The following is a 15657-nucleotide window of genomic DNA, read 5'->3' as shown; positions in this document are numbered from 1 at the left end:
TAAATAATATAATTCCAATTGTAAATAAAGTCTGATTCTGTATTTTATATAAAACTCTTAATTCTTTTATCAATAATATTAATTGGTTTATTATAATATAAAATTGATACATTTGCATGTCTAAGAGATCCAATTAATATAATAAGAATAATTATCAATATGGGATATATATATATATATATATATATATATATATGTATAGGAATAGAATGCTAATTGATTATATACATATCTTTTAACATACAATTTTTGGGCTGCGAGTACACGAGCGACTTATTTGCGTTACTGAGTGACTAAATCGTTGATATAAGAAATATATAATAAATATAAAATTAATATATAATATAATATACTAAAATAATAATGAAATATATGTGACATATATGAAATATAATAATATCATAATACATGAAAAATCGGAGTGTGTTGCTCGATCGCGCGTTCGTAAGTGTCGCAACTAAGTCGCCTACGCAGCCTCGTAGCCTTGTTCTTATCTTTAACGATAGTATATTGCTATATTAATTCATAATCTCACTTGTATTATCATTTGAATATTATCAGCATTATCAGTCATCATTGTGTCATATCTATATGCGTGTTTCTGTTATAAAGCACATTTGCAAAATAATATATGATGTTACATCTTATGTTGCATATCATTCTGAAATATCTGACGAAATTTCACGAGGCAAATAGAGCTAAATGCATGTATGACTCATTTCCTCTTTAAGTCGGCACAATTATATGAAGTAATTAGCATATTTAATTATTTTGTTTTTGCGATACGTCAAATTATATTAAAAAGTATTGCATGTATATACATAAGCATGTATATACATGTGAAATAACTATTTTTATTTCAAGTACCAAGGCCAAATTTTAAATAGCGAATAAATGTTAAAATATGTGCGTAATATGAAGATAAATAAAAATTATTATGAATATTACGTATATTTTCAATACAGGAAATGAGCTTTAAGGAAAAATTGACGACATATATTTTTCTATATAACTATATGCAGAGTGTACATATACAGAAATTCGCATCTAAAAGCACTGAAAGCAAATTAAGTAATAAAGTGTCAGTTTTTATTTTTCTTTTTACAGCTTTCAAATTATATACTTTATATATACGGATATTTTTACACTTGTACCACTTGCCGCGAGTTCTTTTTGAAGATATATGTAACACTCTTTTTATTCTTTTTATATTGCGCACCTCCATTGAGTTCGTCCACAATATCCTCGCGCGTCCGTCCTTTAGTCTCTGGCATCATTATCAAGCAGAACAAAAAACAGCACGCGCAACAAATGGCGAGGAACAAGAAGCAACCGTGCATACCTAGTAAAGCGATGAGATCGGCGAAGATCTTTACCATGATAAAACTTAATGTCCAGCTAAAGGTGAGACCCACGGTCGAGGCTACACCGGTCACATCGCGGCTGAATATTTCGGACATTACCACGACGGGTCCGCATGCTACTCCGAAAGAATGCACTATCATGAAAATGGACAGTGCTGTGACCGGTATCCAATTATAAGCGGATACATCATATTGTAAGTTCTGAAGATAGCAGAACGCGCTGATTGCACAATGACACAGGCACATTCCTCCGCATGATATCAAGAACAAGGGCTTTCTGCCCATACGTTCTATTAAAGAGACCGACAGACACGAACCTAGGAGCAATATAGCTGCCACAATGACGGACGATGTGTTTGGAGATAACGAACTGCCGGATATTTTGAAAATAGTCTCTGTGTAACTGAGCTGGATGGAAAAAACAGAATTTCAACTTATTTTATAAAAATGAAGACTAGTTGTTTTGATATAATGAATAAAATTTTGTTAACTTTTAATATCACTTTTGATAATATTAATATATTAAATAATAATTGAGAAATGTGAGAAAATTAAATTACTATATGATTCATATTTGATTTTGACATAAGAAACTTTGCTATCAAATTATATTTAGTAACTTTTGATTTCTTAGAACAGTCATATCTTTTAAATATTTTAATTCGCAAGTAGAGATAATAATACAAATAAAGAATGAAAAAACGAATTTTTAAATAATTATCGATAATTACCACCGCAAAAATCCCGCACAATTGTTGAGCGGCGAACAAACCCAAAATGATGATCAATCCTTTAATCGTCGCTCTGTCTCTAAATAAATCTGACAACTTGGCGGATGCTGCCTCATTAATTTGCAACTGTAGATGCGACAATGTCTGTTCTACCGCTAGAGTGTCTCCAGCTTTCAACCAATTCAACGATCTGAAACAGTGAATAACACTATTTTTTCGTGATGTTCTCTTTCAAGGAGAATATTTTTCTCTTCATATTACTTACCTAATTGCTTGATCTGTACAACTTTGACGTACGAGGCAGACTGGCGATTCCGGCATGAAGGCGAAAGCAATGAAGAACAACGTACTGAAAATTGCACCGATCACAGCGGTGGTGTGCAAGGACATCAAGCCGCCTAAGATGTAACCCAGCAATATTCCGGAATTTAGAAAGAATCCTAAAATACTTCCTAATATACCGCGGATGCTGTCGCACGAAATCTCCGATACATAGTTTGGCACCAGGAAGAATACACTACCGCCAGTGATACCGCTCAAAACTTTCGATATGTAAATATGGATATGTTCGGTTGCAAAAATGATTAACAGCCAAGAGAGTATCATTGATAACGTTAATACGTAACTAAATCTCTTTCGACTGAATTTGTTGGGTACCATCGGAAACAGCAAAGTCCCAAAGATGGCGCCCAGGCATAAAATGCTATTCATCCAGGCTATATTTTCGTCCGTCATGGGTTCATCTCCTACCACCGGCGATGGGTTCTGAAGTTGTGGAACTGACGGTGATTGCCATCCGATTGTAAACCCAAAAGACAACGTTGACAAATTTACTGCCAAGAAACATACAGATGATTATCCATTTGGAATGACTAACACAAAAAGTTTAATATAGACTTTTAATCAAAGAGATTCTTGAAATAATTTAAATTATTTTAGGGTTTTAATGTTATTTAGTTATTAGTTATTTAGAAGTTAATTAAAAATGTGTTTATACAGGATGTCCGATAATTCGTAAAAAATCTCGTGTACAGATAGAGCGGATCAAATTGAGTAAAAATGTTCTGTATTGTTTTGCGATTTTCGGAATAAATTAATTAAAAAATATTGATCAATTCGCGCTAATATATTAGTACTCTGTGAAAAGAGACAGCTCGCTGTCACGCGGTCGCTAGGAGCCCAGTGAGAAGAGATAGCCCGCGGTTACTATGCGAGCTAGCTTTTTTTACCACGTACTAATACACGAATTGGTCGATATTTTTTAATTAATTTCTCAACAATTATTGCGAAAATCGCAAAATGATATAGAGCTTTTTTGCTCAGTTTGATCCGCTCTACCTGTACACGAGAGATTTTTTACGAATTACCGGACATCCTGTATATGAAACTCTTCATCTTGTACGTTTTTTATATATTTTTTTCTAATTTTTTTAAGACCTACCACTTGTTATCGAAAATTTTTAACCATAGAGTGTTTGTATTACTGCCCAAGTATTGTTTAATGAATATTATGTCAATTCGATTCAAGATTGTATTTCTGTAAGAATGGAAAAGTAATGGGAATTCTTTCTTTTTTTCTAACTTACTAATTATTGTGAAGACAAACTGCCGCAGCTTGCCTGGTTCCTTCAGTGTTTGCTCATGCATCTTCATTGTACGTTTCTTCCAAAAAAAGGAGATTACTATAGTAACGTGTTTCACTGAGAGATTCGAATCAGGGATCGAGGAGAGAGAATTCGTGAACAACTAGAAACCATTACACTAGTACATATAGAATGGTAGTTACACCTGCGTTTCGTACTCGACATATATGCTCTAATTTGATTTATAGTGATCGCTATTCTTGTAAGAAGGGGGCATTCTTATCTTTTATTATTCTCGCTAATGAAGACAATAAATTACATGCGGATAAAAGACATACGTATATATTTTTGCACATCATTATTTTTTTGATGTGCTTAGTACTTTTGGTTCATGATATATATATGTATGTATTTGACGGCGGCATTCATGAACCAAAAGTACTAAGCACATCAAAAAAATAATGATGTGCAGGAATGTGCGTATGTCTTTTGATCACATGTAATTTATTGTCTTTATTATTTGGCATATATATATTTATATTTATAAATATTATATGTCAATATAATATAAAACATTATATGAAAATAAGATTATCCTATTCATATATTTTACTATTAAGATCGAGAGAGAGAGAGAGACAAAAGTGATTGGTTTACCTATAAACAATTCAAACTATAAAGCATAACAAGAAAAAGAAAAAATTTATTAAATATATATCTCAGATACAGACACCTGTACTTACATATCCAAAAGGATCTTTTAGTACAATTAGGAAAAAGCAGATATTCTCGAGGAACAACGTTCTAATCTCGAGAGGAAGGAGATGAGGGAACATGGGAAGCATGACTCACTAGAAACGACAACAATTTCAAAGATGACGATGAGGCACAAGAATAAAAAAGGTGACGACCAAAGAGGAATGACCTTATTGGCGATACTACAGTGTGTTCAAGAGACTACAATCTTAAGGAGCCTGGCAAGTTATGGAGACAATGTAAATATTTGAACACTATATTATTTCGGTCAAGATGGATTAAGACATTTTCCACGGGAATTTATCATGCGATGACAAATCTTTACTTTTAATTTTCAAGTACGGACATATAAGATACAGTATTTAGTATTTATACATATTTTTACGATCAAACACATAATTTCTCGGACTGTTGAATTAATATACACATATAAAGATACTAAATTTTTTAATCAAGTTTGTAAAGTATGATTTGAAACTGCTATATACTAGATTAAACTATATTAATTACTTTATCAATTGATTAATGCACAATATATAATAATATATTTTGTTTATTTATTTGTATATTAAAACGTCTTTACATTTGAAGATTGAGTTTTTATTTTTACATGGAGAAAAAATACAGAAATGTTTTGTATTTTAGCAAGAAGAAACCAGTGGATCTCCAATTGCCGCAAAAGCAGAACCAGATCCACTGTCCATGTTTGAAAAGATAGAACATCATTTCTGCAAAGGACTTTCAAAAAGAAGATTATAGATCACACAAATTAATATCGACGATAGAAATAACGAGGGTGTACCGACCACTTTTAAGAGAAGAAAAATTGGGAACAAGAACATGGATGATTAGCATCAGAATTTATTTTGAATATGGTATTTTTGTGTATCTTTTTATGTAATTATTAAGAGATGTTAAACCAATAATCACCAATTTATATGGACAAATATCTAGCACATAATATTTTTGGGAAGTTTGTACATAAGTATTAGATTCTTCATTTATATACTTTACTGTGCATAGGAATATATATAAAAAAATGATTCTTTTATATTTTAACTTATATTAATATAATTTCTAAAAAGTATAATTTCGTATTTATATAAGAATCGTGATCCTCTTATCAATAATATTAATTAATTAATACGATAGTTGATACATTTACGTGTCTAAGAAATCCAATTAATAAGAATAATTATCATTGACATATATATATATATATACACATATGTCGTCACAATTTCTTAAAGATCATTTCCTGTATAGAAAATGTGAATAGAATACTAATTAGATATATGAACATATCCTTTTATATATACAACTTTATTTTTATCTTTCAGGACCGCATATTGATATATTAATTCATAGTGTTTGCATTTTCACCTGAATATTATTAATATCAATCAACATAATGTATCTATATGTCAAATTTGTTATAAATAATATTTGACGTTGCATCATATGCTGCGTATCATTCTGGCATATTTAATATTGATAAAAACCAAATTCAACGAGAGTAAATAAGACTGTAATATATACGCGAGACTCATTTTCTCTTTCATGTCGTCACATTTGTATGAAGTAATTTGCATATTTAATTATTTTATTTTTATGATACATTAAATTATATCAAAGAAACATTGGACATACATAACTTAGGTGAAATAAATATATCATTAGATAATTGAATTTGAAATGAATAAATGTAAAAATATGTGCGTGATGTGAAGATAAATACAAATTATTATGAATGTTGCACATATTTTTTACATAGGAAATGATCTTTAAGAAACTGACGACGTACACTTTTCTATAAAACTATATACATGTTGTACAGAAATTCTAAAAACATTAGGAGCAGACAAATTGAGTAATAAAGTGTTAATTGTTCAGAAATCTGTCTGCTGGAGTACTCTCAGTTGAACACTTATTGATATATATGGATAATATTTTTACACGTGTGTCGCATGCACTGAGTCCGTTCCAATGATATTAATGTTCTTGTTGTTTTTATGTTGCACACCTCCATTGAGCTCGTCCACAATATCCTCGCGCCTCCGGCCTTTAGTCTCCGGGACCAATATGAAGCAGAAGACGAAACTGCACGCGCAACAAGTAGCGAGGAAGAAGAAGCAACCGTGCATACCTAGTAAAGCGATGAGATCTGCGAAGATCATCATTATGATGAAACTTATTGTCCAGCTAAAGGTGAGACTCACAGTCGAGGTTACGCCGGTCACGTCGCGGCTGAATATTTCGGACATTACCACGTAGGGTCCGCATCCTACTCCGAAAGAATACACTATCATGAAAATAGACAGTGCTGTGACCGGTATCCAATTATAAACAGATACATCATATTGTAAGTTCTGAAGATAGCAGAACGCGCTGATTGCACAATGACACAGGCACATTCCTCCGCATGATATCAAGAGCAAAGGCCTTCTGCCCATACGTTCTATTAAAGAGATCGACAGACACGAACCTAGGAGCAATATAGTTCCCACAACGATGGACGATGTGTTCGGAGATAACGAACTGTCGGATATTTTGAAAATAGTCTCTGTGTAATTGATCTGGATGGAAAAGACAGAAATTCAACTTATTTTTAAAAAATGAAGACTTGTTGTTTTGATATAATGAATGAAATTTTGTTAACTTTCAATATTACTTTCGGTAATATTAATATATTAAATAATAATTGAGAAATGTGAGAAAATTACTACATGATTCATATTTGATTTTGACATAAGAAACTTTGCTATCAAATTATATTTAGTAACTTTTGGTTTCTTAGAACAGTCGTATATTTTAAATATTTTAATTCGCAAGTAGAGATAATAATACAAATAAAGAATGAAAAAACGATTTGCAAATAATTAATGATTACCACCGCAAAAACCCCGCTCAATTGTTGAGTGGCGAACAAACCCAAAACGATGATCAATCCTTTAATCGTCGCTCTGTCTCTAAATAAATCTGACAACTTGACGGATCTTGTGGATGCGGCCTCTTTAATTTGCAACTGTAGATGCGACAATGTCTGTTCTACCGCTAGAGTGTCTCCAGCTTTCAACCAATTCAACGATCTGAAACAGTGAATAACACTATTTTTTCGTGATGTTCTCTTTCAAGGAGAATATTTTTCTCTTCATATTGCTTACCTAATTGCTTGATCTGTACAACTTTGACGTACGAGGCAGACCGGCGATTCCGGCATGAAGGCGAAAGCAATGAAGAACAACGTACTGAAAATTGCACCGATCACAGCGGTAGTGTGCAAGGACATCAAGCCGCCTAAGATGTAACCCAGCAATATTCCGGAATTTAGAAAGAATCCTAAAATACTTCCTAATATACCGCGGATGCTGTCGCACGAAATCTCCGATACATAGTTTGGCACCAGGAAGAATACACCGCCGCCAGTGATACCGCTCAAGACTTTCGATATGTAAATATGAATATGTTCGGTTGCGAAAATGATTAACATCCAAGAGAGTATCATTGGTAACGTTAACACGTAACCAAGTCTCTTTCGACTGAATTTGTTAGGTATCATCGGAAACAGCATAGTCGAAAAGACGCCCGCCAAGCATAAAATGCTATTCGTCCAGGCTATATTTTCGTCCGTCATGGGTTCATCTCCTACCACCGGCGATGGGTTCTGAAGTTGTGGAACTGACGGTGATTGCCATCCAATTGTAAATCCATAAACCAACGTTGACATATTTACTGCCAAGAAACATACAGATGATTATCCATTTGAAATAACTAACACAAAAAAGGTCTAATAAAGACTTTTAATCAAAGAGATTTTTGAAATAATTTAAATTATTTTAGGGTTTTAATATTATTTAGCTATTAGTTATTAAGAAGTTAATTAGAAATGTGTTTATACAGGATGTCTGGTAATTCGTAAAAAATCTTTCATGTACAGATTGGGCGGATCAAACTGAGCAAAAAAGTTCTGCGATTTTCGGAATAATTATTGAGGAATTAAAAAATATTGATCAATTCGCGCCAATATATTAGTGCTCTGCGAAAAGAGACAGCTTGCACCGCGAGAAGAGACAGCCCACGGTTATTCTGCGTGCGATTAACAACCGCGTGACAGCGGACTATCTTTTCTCATCACGTGCTAATACTCACACAAATTGGTCGATATTTTTAAATTAATTTCTCAATAATTATTGCAAAAATCGCAAAATGATATAGAATTTTTTTGTTCGGTTTGATCCGCTCTATCTGTACACGAGAGATTTTTTACGAATTACCAGACACCCTGTATATATGAAACTCTTCAATTTATGTTTTTTAATTTTTCTATTTTTAAGGGCTATCACTTGTTATCGAAAATTTTTAACCATAGAGTTTTTGCATTACTGCTCAATTGTTGCTTAATGAATATTATGTCAATCAAACTTAAGATTGTACTTCTGTAAGAATGAAAAAGAAATGGGAATTCTTCCTTCTTTTTTAACTTACTAATTACCGTGAAGACAAACTGCCGCAGCTTGCCTGGTTCCTTCAGTGATTGCTCATGCATGTCCATTGTACGTTTCTTCCAAAAAACGTGATTTCTATAGTACGTGTCTCACCGACAGATTCGAATCAGGGATTGAGGAGAGAGAATTCGTGAACAATTAGAAACCATTACATTAGTAAACAGAAAAGTCAAACAGAATGGTAGTCACCTACGTTTTGTACTCGACATGTGTGTTCTGATTTATAGTGATCGTTATTCTTGTCAGAAGGGGCATTCTTATCTTTCCTCATTCTCGCTAATAAAGACAATAAATTACATGCGAATAAAAGACATACGTACATTCTTGCACATTATTATTTTTTTGATGTGCTTAGTACATTTGATTTATGATATATATATATATATATATATATATATATATATATATATATATATATGTATGTATGTATGTATGTATGTATTTGACAGTGGCATTCATGAACCAAAAGTACTAAGCACATCAAAAAATAATGATGTGCAGGAATGTGCGTATGTCTTTTATTCACTTGTAATTTATTGTCTTTATTATTTGGTATGTATATATATATAAAATTAAAACTAGCAAGCATAATAAAAAAAAGAAAAAATTCATTAAATATTTATTTCAGTTACACACACTTGTACGTACATATCCAAAAGGATCTTTTAGTACAATTAGGAAGAAAGTGGATATTCTCGAGGAACAACGTAATCTTGAGAGGGAGAAGATGAGGGAACATGGGAAGCACGATTGGCTAGAAACGACAACAGTTTCAAAGATGACGACGAAGCACAAGACTAAAGAAGATAGCGACCAAAGAAGAACGATTTTACTGGCGATGCTACAATGTGTTTAAAAGACTACAATCTTATGGAGCCTGGCAGATCATAGAGACAATGTAAATATTTGAACACTATATTATTTCGGTTGCCAAGATGGATTGGACAGTATACATATTTTTAGGATCAAACACATAATTTCTCAAACTGTTGAATTAATTTACATATATAAAGATACTTAATTTTTTAATAAAGTTAGTAAAGTATGATTTGAAACTGCTATATACTAGATTAAACTATATTAATTACTTTATTGATTGATTAATGCACAATATATAATAATATATTTTGTTTATTTATTTGTATATTAAAACGTCTTCACATTTGAAAATTGAGTTTAATCCTACATGGAGAAAAAAATACAGAAATGTTTTGTATTTTAGCAAGAAGAAACCAGTGGATCTCCAATTGCCGCAAAAGCAGAACCAGATCCACTGTCCATGTTTGAAAAGATAGAACTGTCGTTTCTGCAAAGGACTTTCAAAGAGAAGATTATAGATCACACAAATTAATATCGATGATAAAAATATCGAGGATGTACCGATCATTTTTAAGAAAGGAAAAATTGGTAACAAGAACGTGGATGATTAGCATCAGAATTTATTTTGAATATGGTATTTTTGTGTATCTTTTTATGTAATTATTAAGAAATGTTAAACCAATAATCAATAATTTATATGGACAAATATCTAGCACATAATATTTTTGAGAAGTTTGTACATAAGTATTAGATTTTTCATTTATATACTTTACTGTGCATAGGAATATATATAAAAAAATGATTCTTTTATATTTTAACTTATTAATATAATTTCTAAAAAGTATAATTTCGTATTTATATAAGAATCGTGATCCTCTTATCAATAATATTAATTAATTTTTGTTAATACGATAGTTGTTACATTTACGTGTCTAAGAAATCCAATTGATAAGAATAATTATCAATGATATATATATATATATATATATATATATATATATATGTACACACATATGTTGTCACAATTTCTTAAAGATCATTTCCTGTACAGAAAATGTGAATAGAATACTAATTAGATATATGAACATATCCTTTTATATATACAACTTTATTTTTATCTTTCAGGTATTATATTGGTGTATTAATTCATAGTTTTGTTTGCATTTTCACCTGAATATTATCAATTTCAGTCAACATTATGTATCTATGTGTCAAATTTGTTATAAAGAATATTTGCGAGATAATATTTGACGTTACATCATATGCTGCGTATCATTCTAACATATTTAATATTGATAAAAATCAAATTCGACGAGAGTAAATATAAGATTGTAATATATACGCGAGACTCATTTCCTCTTTCATGTCGTCATAATTATATGAAGTAATTTGCATATTTAATTATTTTATTTTTGTGATACATTAAATTATATCAAAGAAACATTGGACATACATAACTTAGGTGCAATAAATACATAAATAAATAATTGAATTTGAAATGAATAATGTAAAAATATGTGCGTAATGTGAAGATAAATAAAAATTATTATGAATATTGCACTTTTTTTTACATAGGAAATGATCTTTAAGAAACTGACGACGTACACTTTTCTATAAAACTATATACATGTTGTACAGAAATTCTAAAAACACTAAGAGCAGGCAAATTGAGTAATAAAGTGTTAATTGTTCAGAAATCTGTCTGCTGGAGTACTCTCAGTTGAACACTTATTGATATATGTGGATAATATTTTTACACGTGTGTCGCATGCACTGAGTCCGTTCCAATGATATTAATGTTCTTGTTGTTTTTATGTTGCACACCTCCATTGAGCTCGTCCACAATATCCTCGCGCGTCCGGCCTTTAGTCTCCGGGACCAGTATGAAGCAGAAGACGAAACCGCACGCGCAACAAGTGGCGAGGAAGAAGAAGCAACCGTGCATACCTAGTAAAGCGATGAGATCGGCGAAGATCTTTACCATGATGAAACTTGTTGTCCAGCACATGATAAAACCCACAATCGAGGCTATACTGGTCACATCGCGGTTAAATATTTCGGACATTAGTACAACGGGTACGATGCTTAGTCCTAAAGCGTATACTATCATGTAGATGGACAGTGCTGTGACCGGTATCCAACCATAAGCGGATACATCATGTTGTAAGTCCTGGAGATAGCAGAACGTGCCGATCACACAATGACATATGCACATTCCCGCGCAGGATATCAGGGCCAAAGGTCGTCTACCCGCACGTTCCACTAAAGATGTCGACAGACACGAACCAAGGAGCAATATAACTCCTACAATGATAGATGACATATTCGGCGATAATGAACTGCCGGATATTTTGAAAATGGTCTCTGTGTAACTGACCTGGATAGTAGAAAAGTCAGTTTAGCTTACTTTAACAATGAAGGTTTATTATGAAGGCGGATAGAATGAATGAAAAAAAAAGTTCTGTAAAATTTTCAATATTTTCGGTAATATTAAATCAATAATAATAATTTGAGAAAAGCGTGAAAATAATCGTTATATCATTCAGAATTAATTTTGATATAAGAAACTTTGCTGTGAAATAAAATCACATTTTTACACTTTTTGTGAATTAGAACAGTGGTCTTAAATGTCTGATTTTATACAGATGAAGCATATACAAGTAAATTTGAAAATAATATGTATTATTGATAATTACCATTGCAAAGATCCCGCCAAATTGTTGAGCGATGAATAAACCCAAGACGATGATCAATCCTTTAATCGTCGCTCTGTCTCTAAATAAGTCTGACAACTTGGCGGATTTTTTGGAACCGAGCTCTTTAATTTGCAACTGTAGATGCAACAATGTTTGTTCTACCGCTAGAGTATCTCCAGCTTTCAACCATTTCAACGATCTGAAATAGCGAGTAACAACATCCTTTCACGATATATTAAAAGAGAATATTGAAAGAGAATATTAAAAGAGAATATTAAAAGAGAATCTTCTCATTCTGCTTACTTAATTGCTTCGTGCGTACAATTTTGACGCACTAGATATACTGGCGATTCCGGCATGAAGACGAAAGCAATGAGGAACAACGCGCTCAAAATCACACCAATTGTAGCGCTGGTGTGCAAGGACATCAAGCCGCCTAAGATGTATCCCAGTAATATTCCGAAATTTAATAAGAGTCCTATTATACTTGATGTTATACCGCGAATGCTGTCACACGAGATCTCCGACACATAGTTCGCCACCAGGAAGAGTACACCGGCGCCAGTGATACCGCTCAGAGCTTTCGATACGTAAATGTACATGTGTTCGGTGGCGAAAATGATCAACAGCCAGGCGAGTATCATCGGCAACGTTAACACATAACCGAATCTCTTACGACTGAACTTATCTGGTATCACCAAAAGCAACATAGTCATTAAGGTGCCCACCAAGGTCAAAATGCCATTCATCCAGGATATATCGTCGTCCGTCATAGGTTCGCTTCCTATCACTGATGATGGTTCCTGTAGTTCTAGAGCTGCGGGTGATTGCCATCCCAACATGAGTCCATAATTCAACGTTGATAGATTTACTGCGAAGAATACATGATTATCCATACGGAATAATCAATATAAGAAGTCTAATAGAAATTTTTTTAATCAAAGAGATCTTTAAATATATATTTTAGAGTTTTAAGAATGTTATTTAACTAATTATTATAATTACTTAGAAGTGCGTTTATATGAAACTTTTCAATTTGTATTTTTATGCTTTTTATATTTTTCTATTATTTTAAGAGCTACCGTTTGTCATCGAAAATTTTCAACCATGGAATTACTGCTCAAGTATTGCTTATTGGAAGTTGTCACAAGATACATTTTTGATAAAATGGAAAAGAAAGATTTTCTTTTTCTAACTCACAAATCACCGTGAAGATGAACTGCCGCAATTTGCCTGGCTCCTTGAGCGATTTCTCATGCTTCTCCATCGCACGTCGTTCTTTCAAAAAAACGCGATTGCAATAATAACGTTTTGCAATTATCGACAGACTCGAGTCGAGACAGGACTCGAAAAGAGATAGAATTCGTGAATGACCAGAAAGCAATACATTAGTACAAACAGTATGTTAGCCCCCACGGCTGGTACTCGTCATGCGTGCTCCAATTTGATTTATAGTGATATCGGTATTCTTGGATTTTAGTCGGAAGGGGCATCCTTATCTTTTTGCCATTCTCACTGATGAAGGCATCTGAGTGAGACATCTTTGTACATATCAAATACTTTATTTTATCAGATTTATTATCATTTTCTCGTTGTGCTTTAATATTTTTGGTACCATAAATGCAGTCAAATGTATTAAAGATATGTTTATATGTATGTATATATGTGTGTGTGTGTGTATTTGCATTTTGCATAAATATATGTATTTAAAATAAGATCGTATCACATATACGCAAGTAAAAATATATTATTTGTAAGATTTAAATTGAAAGAGAAAGAGAGAAATGATTTTTTTACGCAAACTAAAACGTGATAAGAAAATTCATTAAATATATCTCAGATACACCTATATACATACATATATTTACCTGTATATTTCATATTTGCAAGTTAGTGAACCAAAGAAATTTTACAAGTATTAATATTAAACTATTATAACAGAAAAATTAATATTAATAAATATTAAGATAACACATTGTAACTAAAAGTACTCTTTTTATGCGAGACTTAAGATGACATTAGTTGTCAACGCTTTATTTATATTTAAGATAATTATTACATCATGATAATGTAAAGTGTTTTCAAGAATGATCTATATTAGCTATTTCTCAATTCAGGCATGATATATTCTTTTACTATAGTTCTAAATCATTGTGACACAAGCAAATGTGCGATGATATACTGTTGACATTAAAGAATTTATGTCACTATTAAACTGAGTGATTCGGAATTGATTGATAAAATTATAACTTTGCGTGAGCTTATTGTGATATGAAAAATGTGTTTGCATCCACAAGATAACGCATACAAAGTGTGTAATTTTCGATGATTCGAATGATATCGAACGATAATGTAAATATACAGACTTCTATCGAATCTAGTATAAGTCATAAATATATCTTACATGGATTTCTAATTAATTTGGAATTGATTGTAGTCATTGCTTGTCGTAGGTTTCTAATGTTAAATATTTAATTATTCTACAAGATAACAAATCTGTTAGGATTATTCGCTTTTATCAGTTTCTGCATTTTTTTATTCTTAAGAGCATTGTCATAATTGCAAAATTATATCACAGTATTATTTATTTTTATATGTTTAGTTTTCTGATAAATGTTTACATTAGCAGACACTTTGCTGATTTTGACAAAGCGAACATTTTGACCTTGTCAAGATCATCGGCAAGGTGTCTGCTAATGTAAACATTTATCAATATTACTTTAATATATGAATAATTTTTTTTCTCATACTAATTACGTATTGATCAATATTTTTGACTGCATAAGCTTGTTCTAAACTTGTAAAAATTTTAATTATGAAAATTAACTTTTATGTAATTTTAATTATTTATAACTTATTTTGACAAAATTTAATTTCTTTAAACGGAACGATTTTACGTCACATGTTATTTCTGAATGGTTTTTAAAAATGACAACAATCGGACCAGTGGTTTTCAAAAAGAGAATACGTAAAAATCGAAAGACATGTTATTGTTATAAATCTTTTTTGAAGAAGGTTTGAATGTCGAGCTCTCTTTAAATTCAAATATTATACGTCATCATATTTGATGCTACATTAGTACCAACTGTGACGTTACGCGTTCGAGAGTTAGTTCGGAAATTCTATCCGTAGGATGAATCAGGACAAAACAGAGCAAAGATTTCTTTCTCCTGATTGGTTAAAAACCTATACTCTACTTCATG

General features: G+C 31.9%; 3 protein-coding genes and 1 long non-coding RNA gene across 9 annotated transcripts; 1 reads left to right on the top strand and 3 right to left on the bottom strand.

Annotated features, from left to right (window-relative positions):
* Nucleotides 1-99: 99 nt before the first annotated feature.
* On the bottom strand, nucleotides 100-3965 carry LOC140670625 (facilitated trehalose transporter Tret1-like). The gene is made up of 4 exons (XM_072901328.1): nucleotides 3682-3965; nucleotides 2361-2928; nucleotides 2096-2285; nucleotides 100-1772 (listed from the first exon to the last, which is right to left on the bottom strand). Exons 1-4 carry the CDS (start codon nucleotides 3746-3748, stop codon nucleotides 1143-1145), a joined length of 1455 nt encoding a protein of 484 aa, XP_072757429.1. The 5' UTR covers nucleotides 3749-3965; the 3' UTR covers nucleotides 100-1142.
* Nucleotides 3966-4027: 62 nt separating this feature from the next.
* Nucleotides 4028-10547, top strand: LOC140670629 (uncharacterized). 4 transcript variants are annotated; one of them, XR_012047599.1, is made up of 5 exons: nucleotides 4028-4673; nucleotides 5080-8219; nucleotides 8769-9491; nucleotides 9568-9837; nucleotides 10162-10547. It is a non-coding gene; the product is annotated as an uncharacterized lncRNA (long non-coding RNA). The 4 variants fall into 4 exon arrangements; XR_012047597.1 differs by having other exon boundaries at nucleotides 5080-9491; nucleotides 10162-10528; XR_012047598.1 differs by having other exon boundaries at nucleotides 4156-4673; nucleotides 5080-9019; nucleotides 10162-10514.
* On the bottom strand, nucleotides 6387-9059 carry LOC140670624 (facilitated trehalose transporter Tret1-like). Of its 2 annotated transcripts, none has more exons than XM_072901326.1 (4): nucleotides 8920-9059; nucleotides 7599-8166; nucleotides 7325-7523; nucleotides 6387-7010 (listed from the first exon to the last, which is right to left on the bottom strand). In XM_072901326.1, the coding sequence occupies exons 1-4, from the start codon at nucleotides 8984-8986 to the stop codon at nucleotides 6387-6389; spliced, it is 1458 nt and encodes a 485-aa protein (XP_072757427.1). In that variant the 5' UTR covers nucleotides 8987-9059. The 2 variants fall into 2 exon arrangements, with proteins under 2 accessions (XP_072757427.1, XP_072757428.1); XM_072901327.1 differs by having other exon boundaries at nucleotides 8927-9049.
* Nucleotides 10548-10760: 213 nt separating the features above from the next.
* On the bottom strand, nucleotides 10761-14876 carry LOC140670623 (facilitated trehalose transporter Tret1-like). 2 transcript variants are annotated; one of them, XM_072901325.1, is made up of 5 exons: nucleotides 14859-14876; nucleotides 13655-13995; nucleotides 12758-13325; nucleotides 12455-12653; nucleotides 10761-12135 (listed from the first exon to the last, which is right to left on the bottom strand). In XM_072901325.1, exons 2-5 carry the CDS (start codon nucleotides 13719-13721, stop codon nucleotides 11512-11514), a joined length of 1458 nt encoding a protein of 485 aa, XP_072757426.1. In that variant the 5' UTR covers nucleotides 13722-13995; nucleotides 14859-14876; the 3' UTR covers nucleotides 10761-11511. The 2 variants fall into 2 exon arrangements, with proteins under 2 accessions (XP_072757426.1, XP_072757425.1); XM_072901324.1 differs by lacking the exon at nucleotides 14859-14876 and having other exon boundaries at nucleotides 13655-14035.
* Between the last annotated feature and the right edge of the window lie 781 nt (nucleotides 14877-15657).

This window comes from Anoplolepis gracilipes, chromosome 10 (genome assembly GCF_047496725.1).
Source record: "Anoplolepis gracilipes chromosome 10, ASM4749672v1, whole genome shotgun sequence".
Taxonomy (NCBI): domain Eukaryota; kingdom Metazoa; phylum Arthropoda; class Insecta; order Hymenoptera; family Formicidae; genus Anoplolepis; species Anoplolepis gracilipes.
Note: the sequence above shows the minus strand (reverse complement) of the source record. Positions and strands in the feature narration are given on the sequence as shown.

Coding starts and splice junctions, on each gene's coding strand:
- LOC140670625 (XM_072901328.1), bottom strand. CDS start 3,748: ATGAAGATGCATGAGCAAACACTGAAGGAACCAGGCAAGCTGCGGCAG. Junction 2,929..3,681: donor GTTTGTCTTCACAATAATTA/GTAAGTTAGAAA, acceptor GTTTCTTGGCAG/TAAATTTGTCAACGTTGTCT. Junction 1,773..2,095: donor TGTGCGGGATTTTTGCGGTG/GTAATTATCGAT, acceptor TTTTCCATCCAG/CTCAGTTACACAGAGACTAT.
- LOC140670624 (XM_072901326.1), bottom strand. CDS start 8,986: ATGGACATGCATGAGCAATCACTGAAGGAACCAGGCAAGCTGCGGCAG. Junction 8,167..8,919: donor GTTTGTCTTCACGGTAATTA/GTAAGTTAAAAA, acceptor GTTTCTTGGCAG/TAAATATGTCAACGTTGGTT. Junction 7,011..7,324: donor TGAGCGGGGTTTTTGCGGTG/GTAATCATTAAT, acceptor TTTTCCATCCAG/ATCAATTACACAGAGACTAT.
- LOC140670623 (XM_072901325.1), bottom strand. CDS start 13,721: ATGGAGAAGCATGAGAAATCGCTCAAGGAGCCAGGCAAATTGCGGCAG. Junction 13,326..13,654: donor GTTCATCTTCACGGTGATTT/GTGAGTTAGAAA, acceptor TATTCTTCGCAG/TAAATCTATCAACGTTGAAT. Junction 12,654..12,757: donor TGTACGCACGAAGCAATTAA/GTAAGCAGAATG, acceptor TCGCTATTTCAG/ATCGTTGAAATGGTTGAAAG.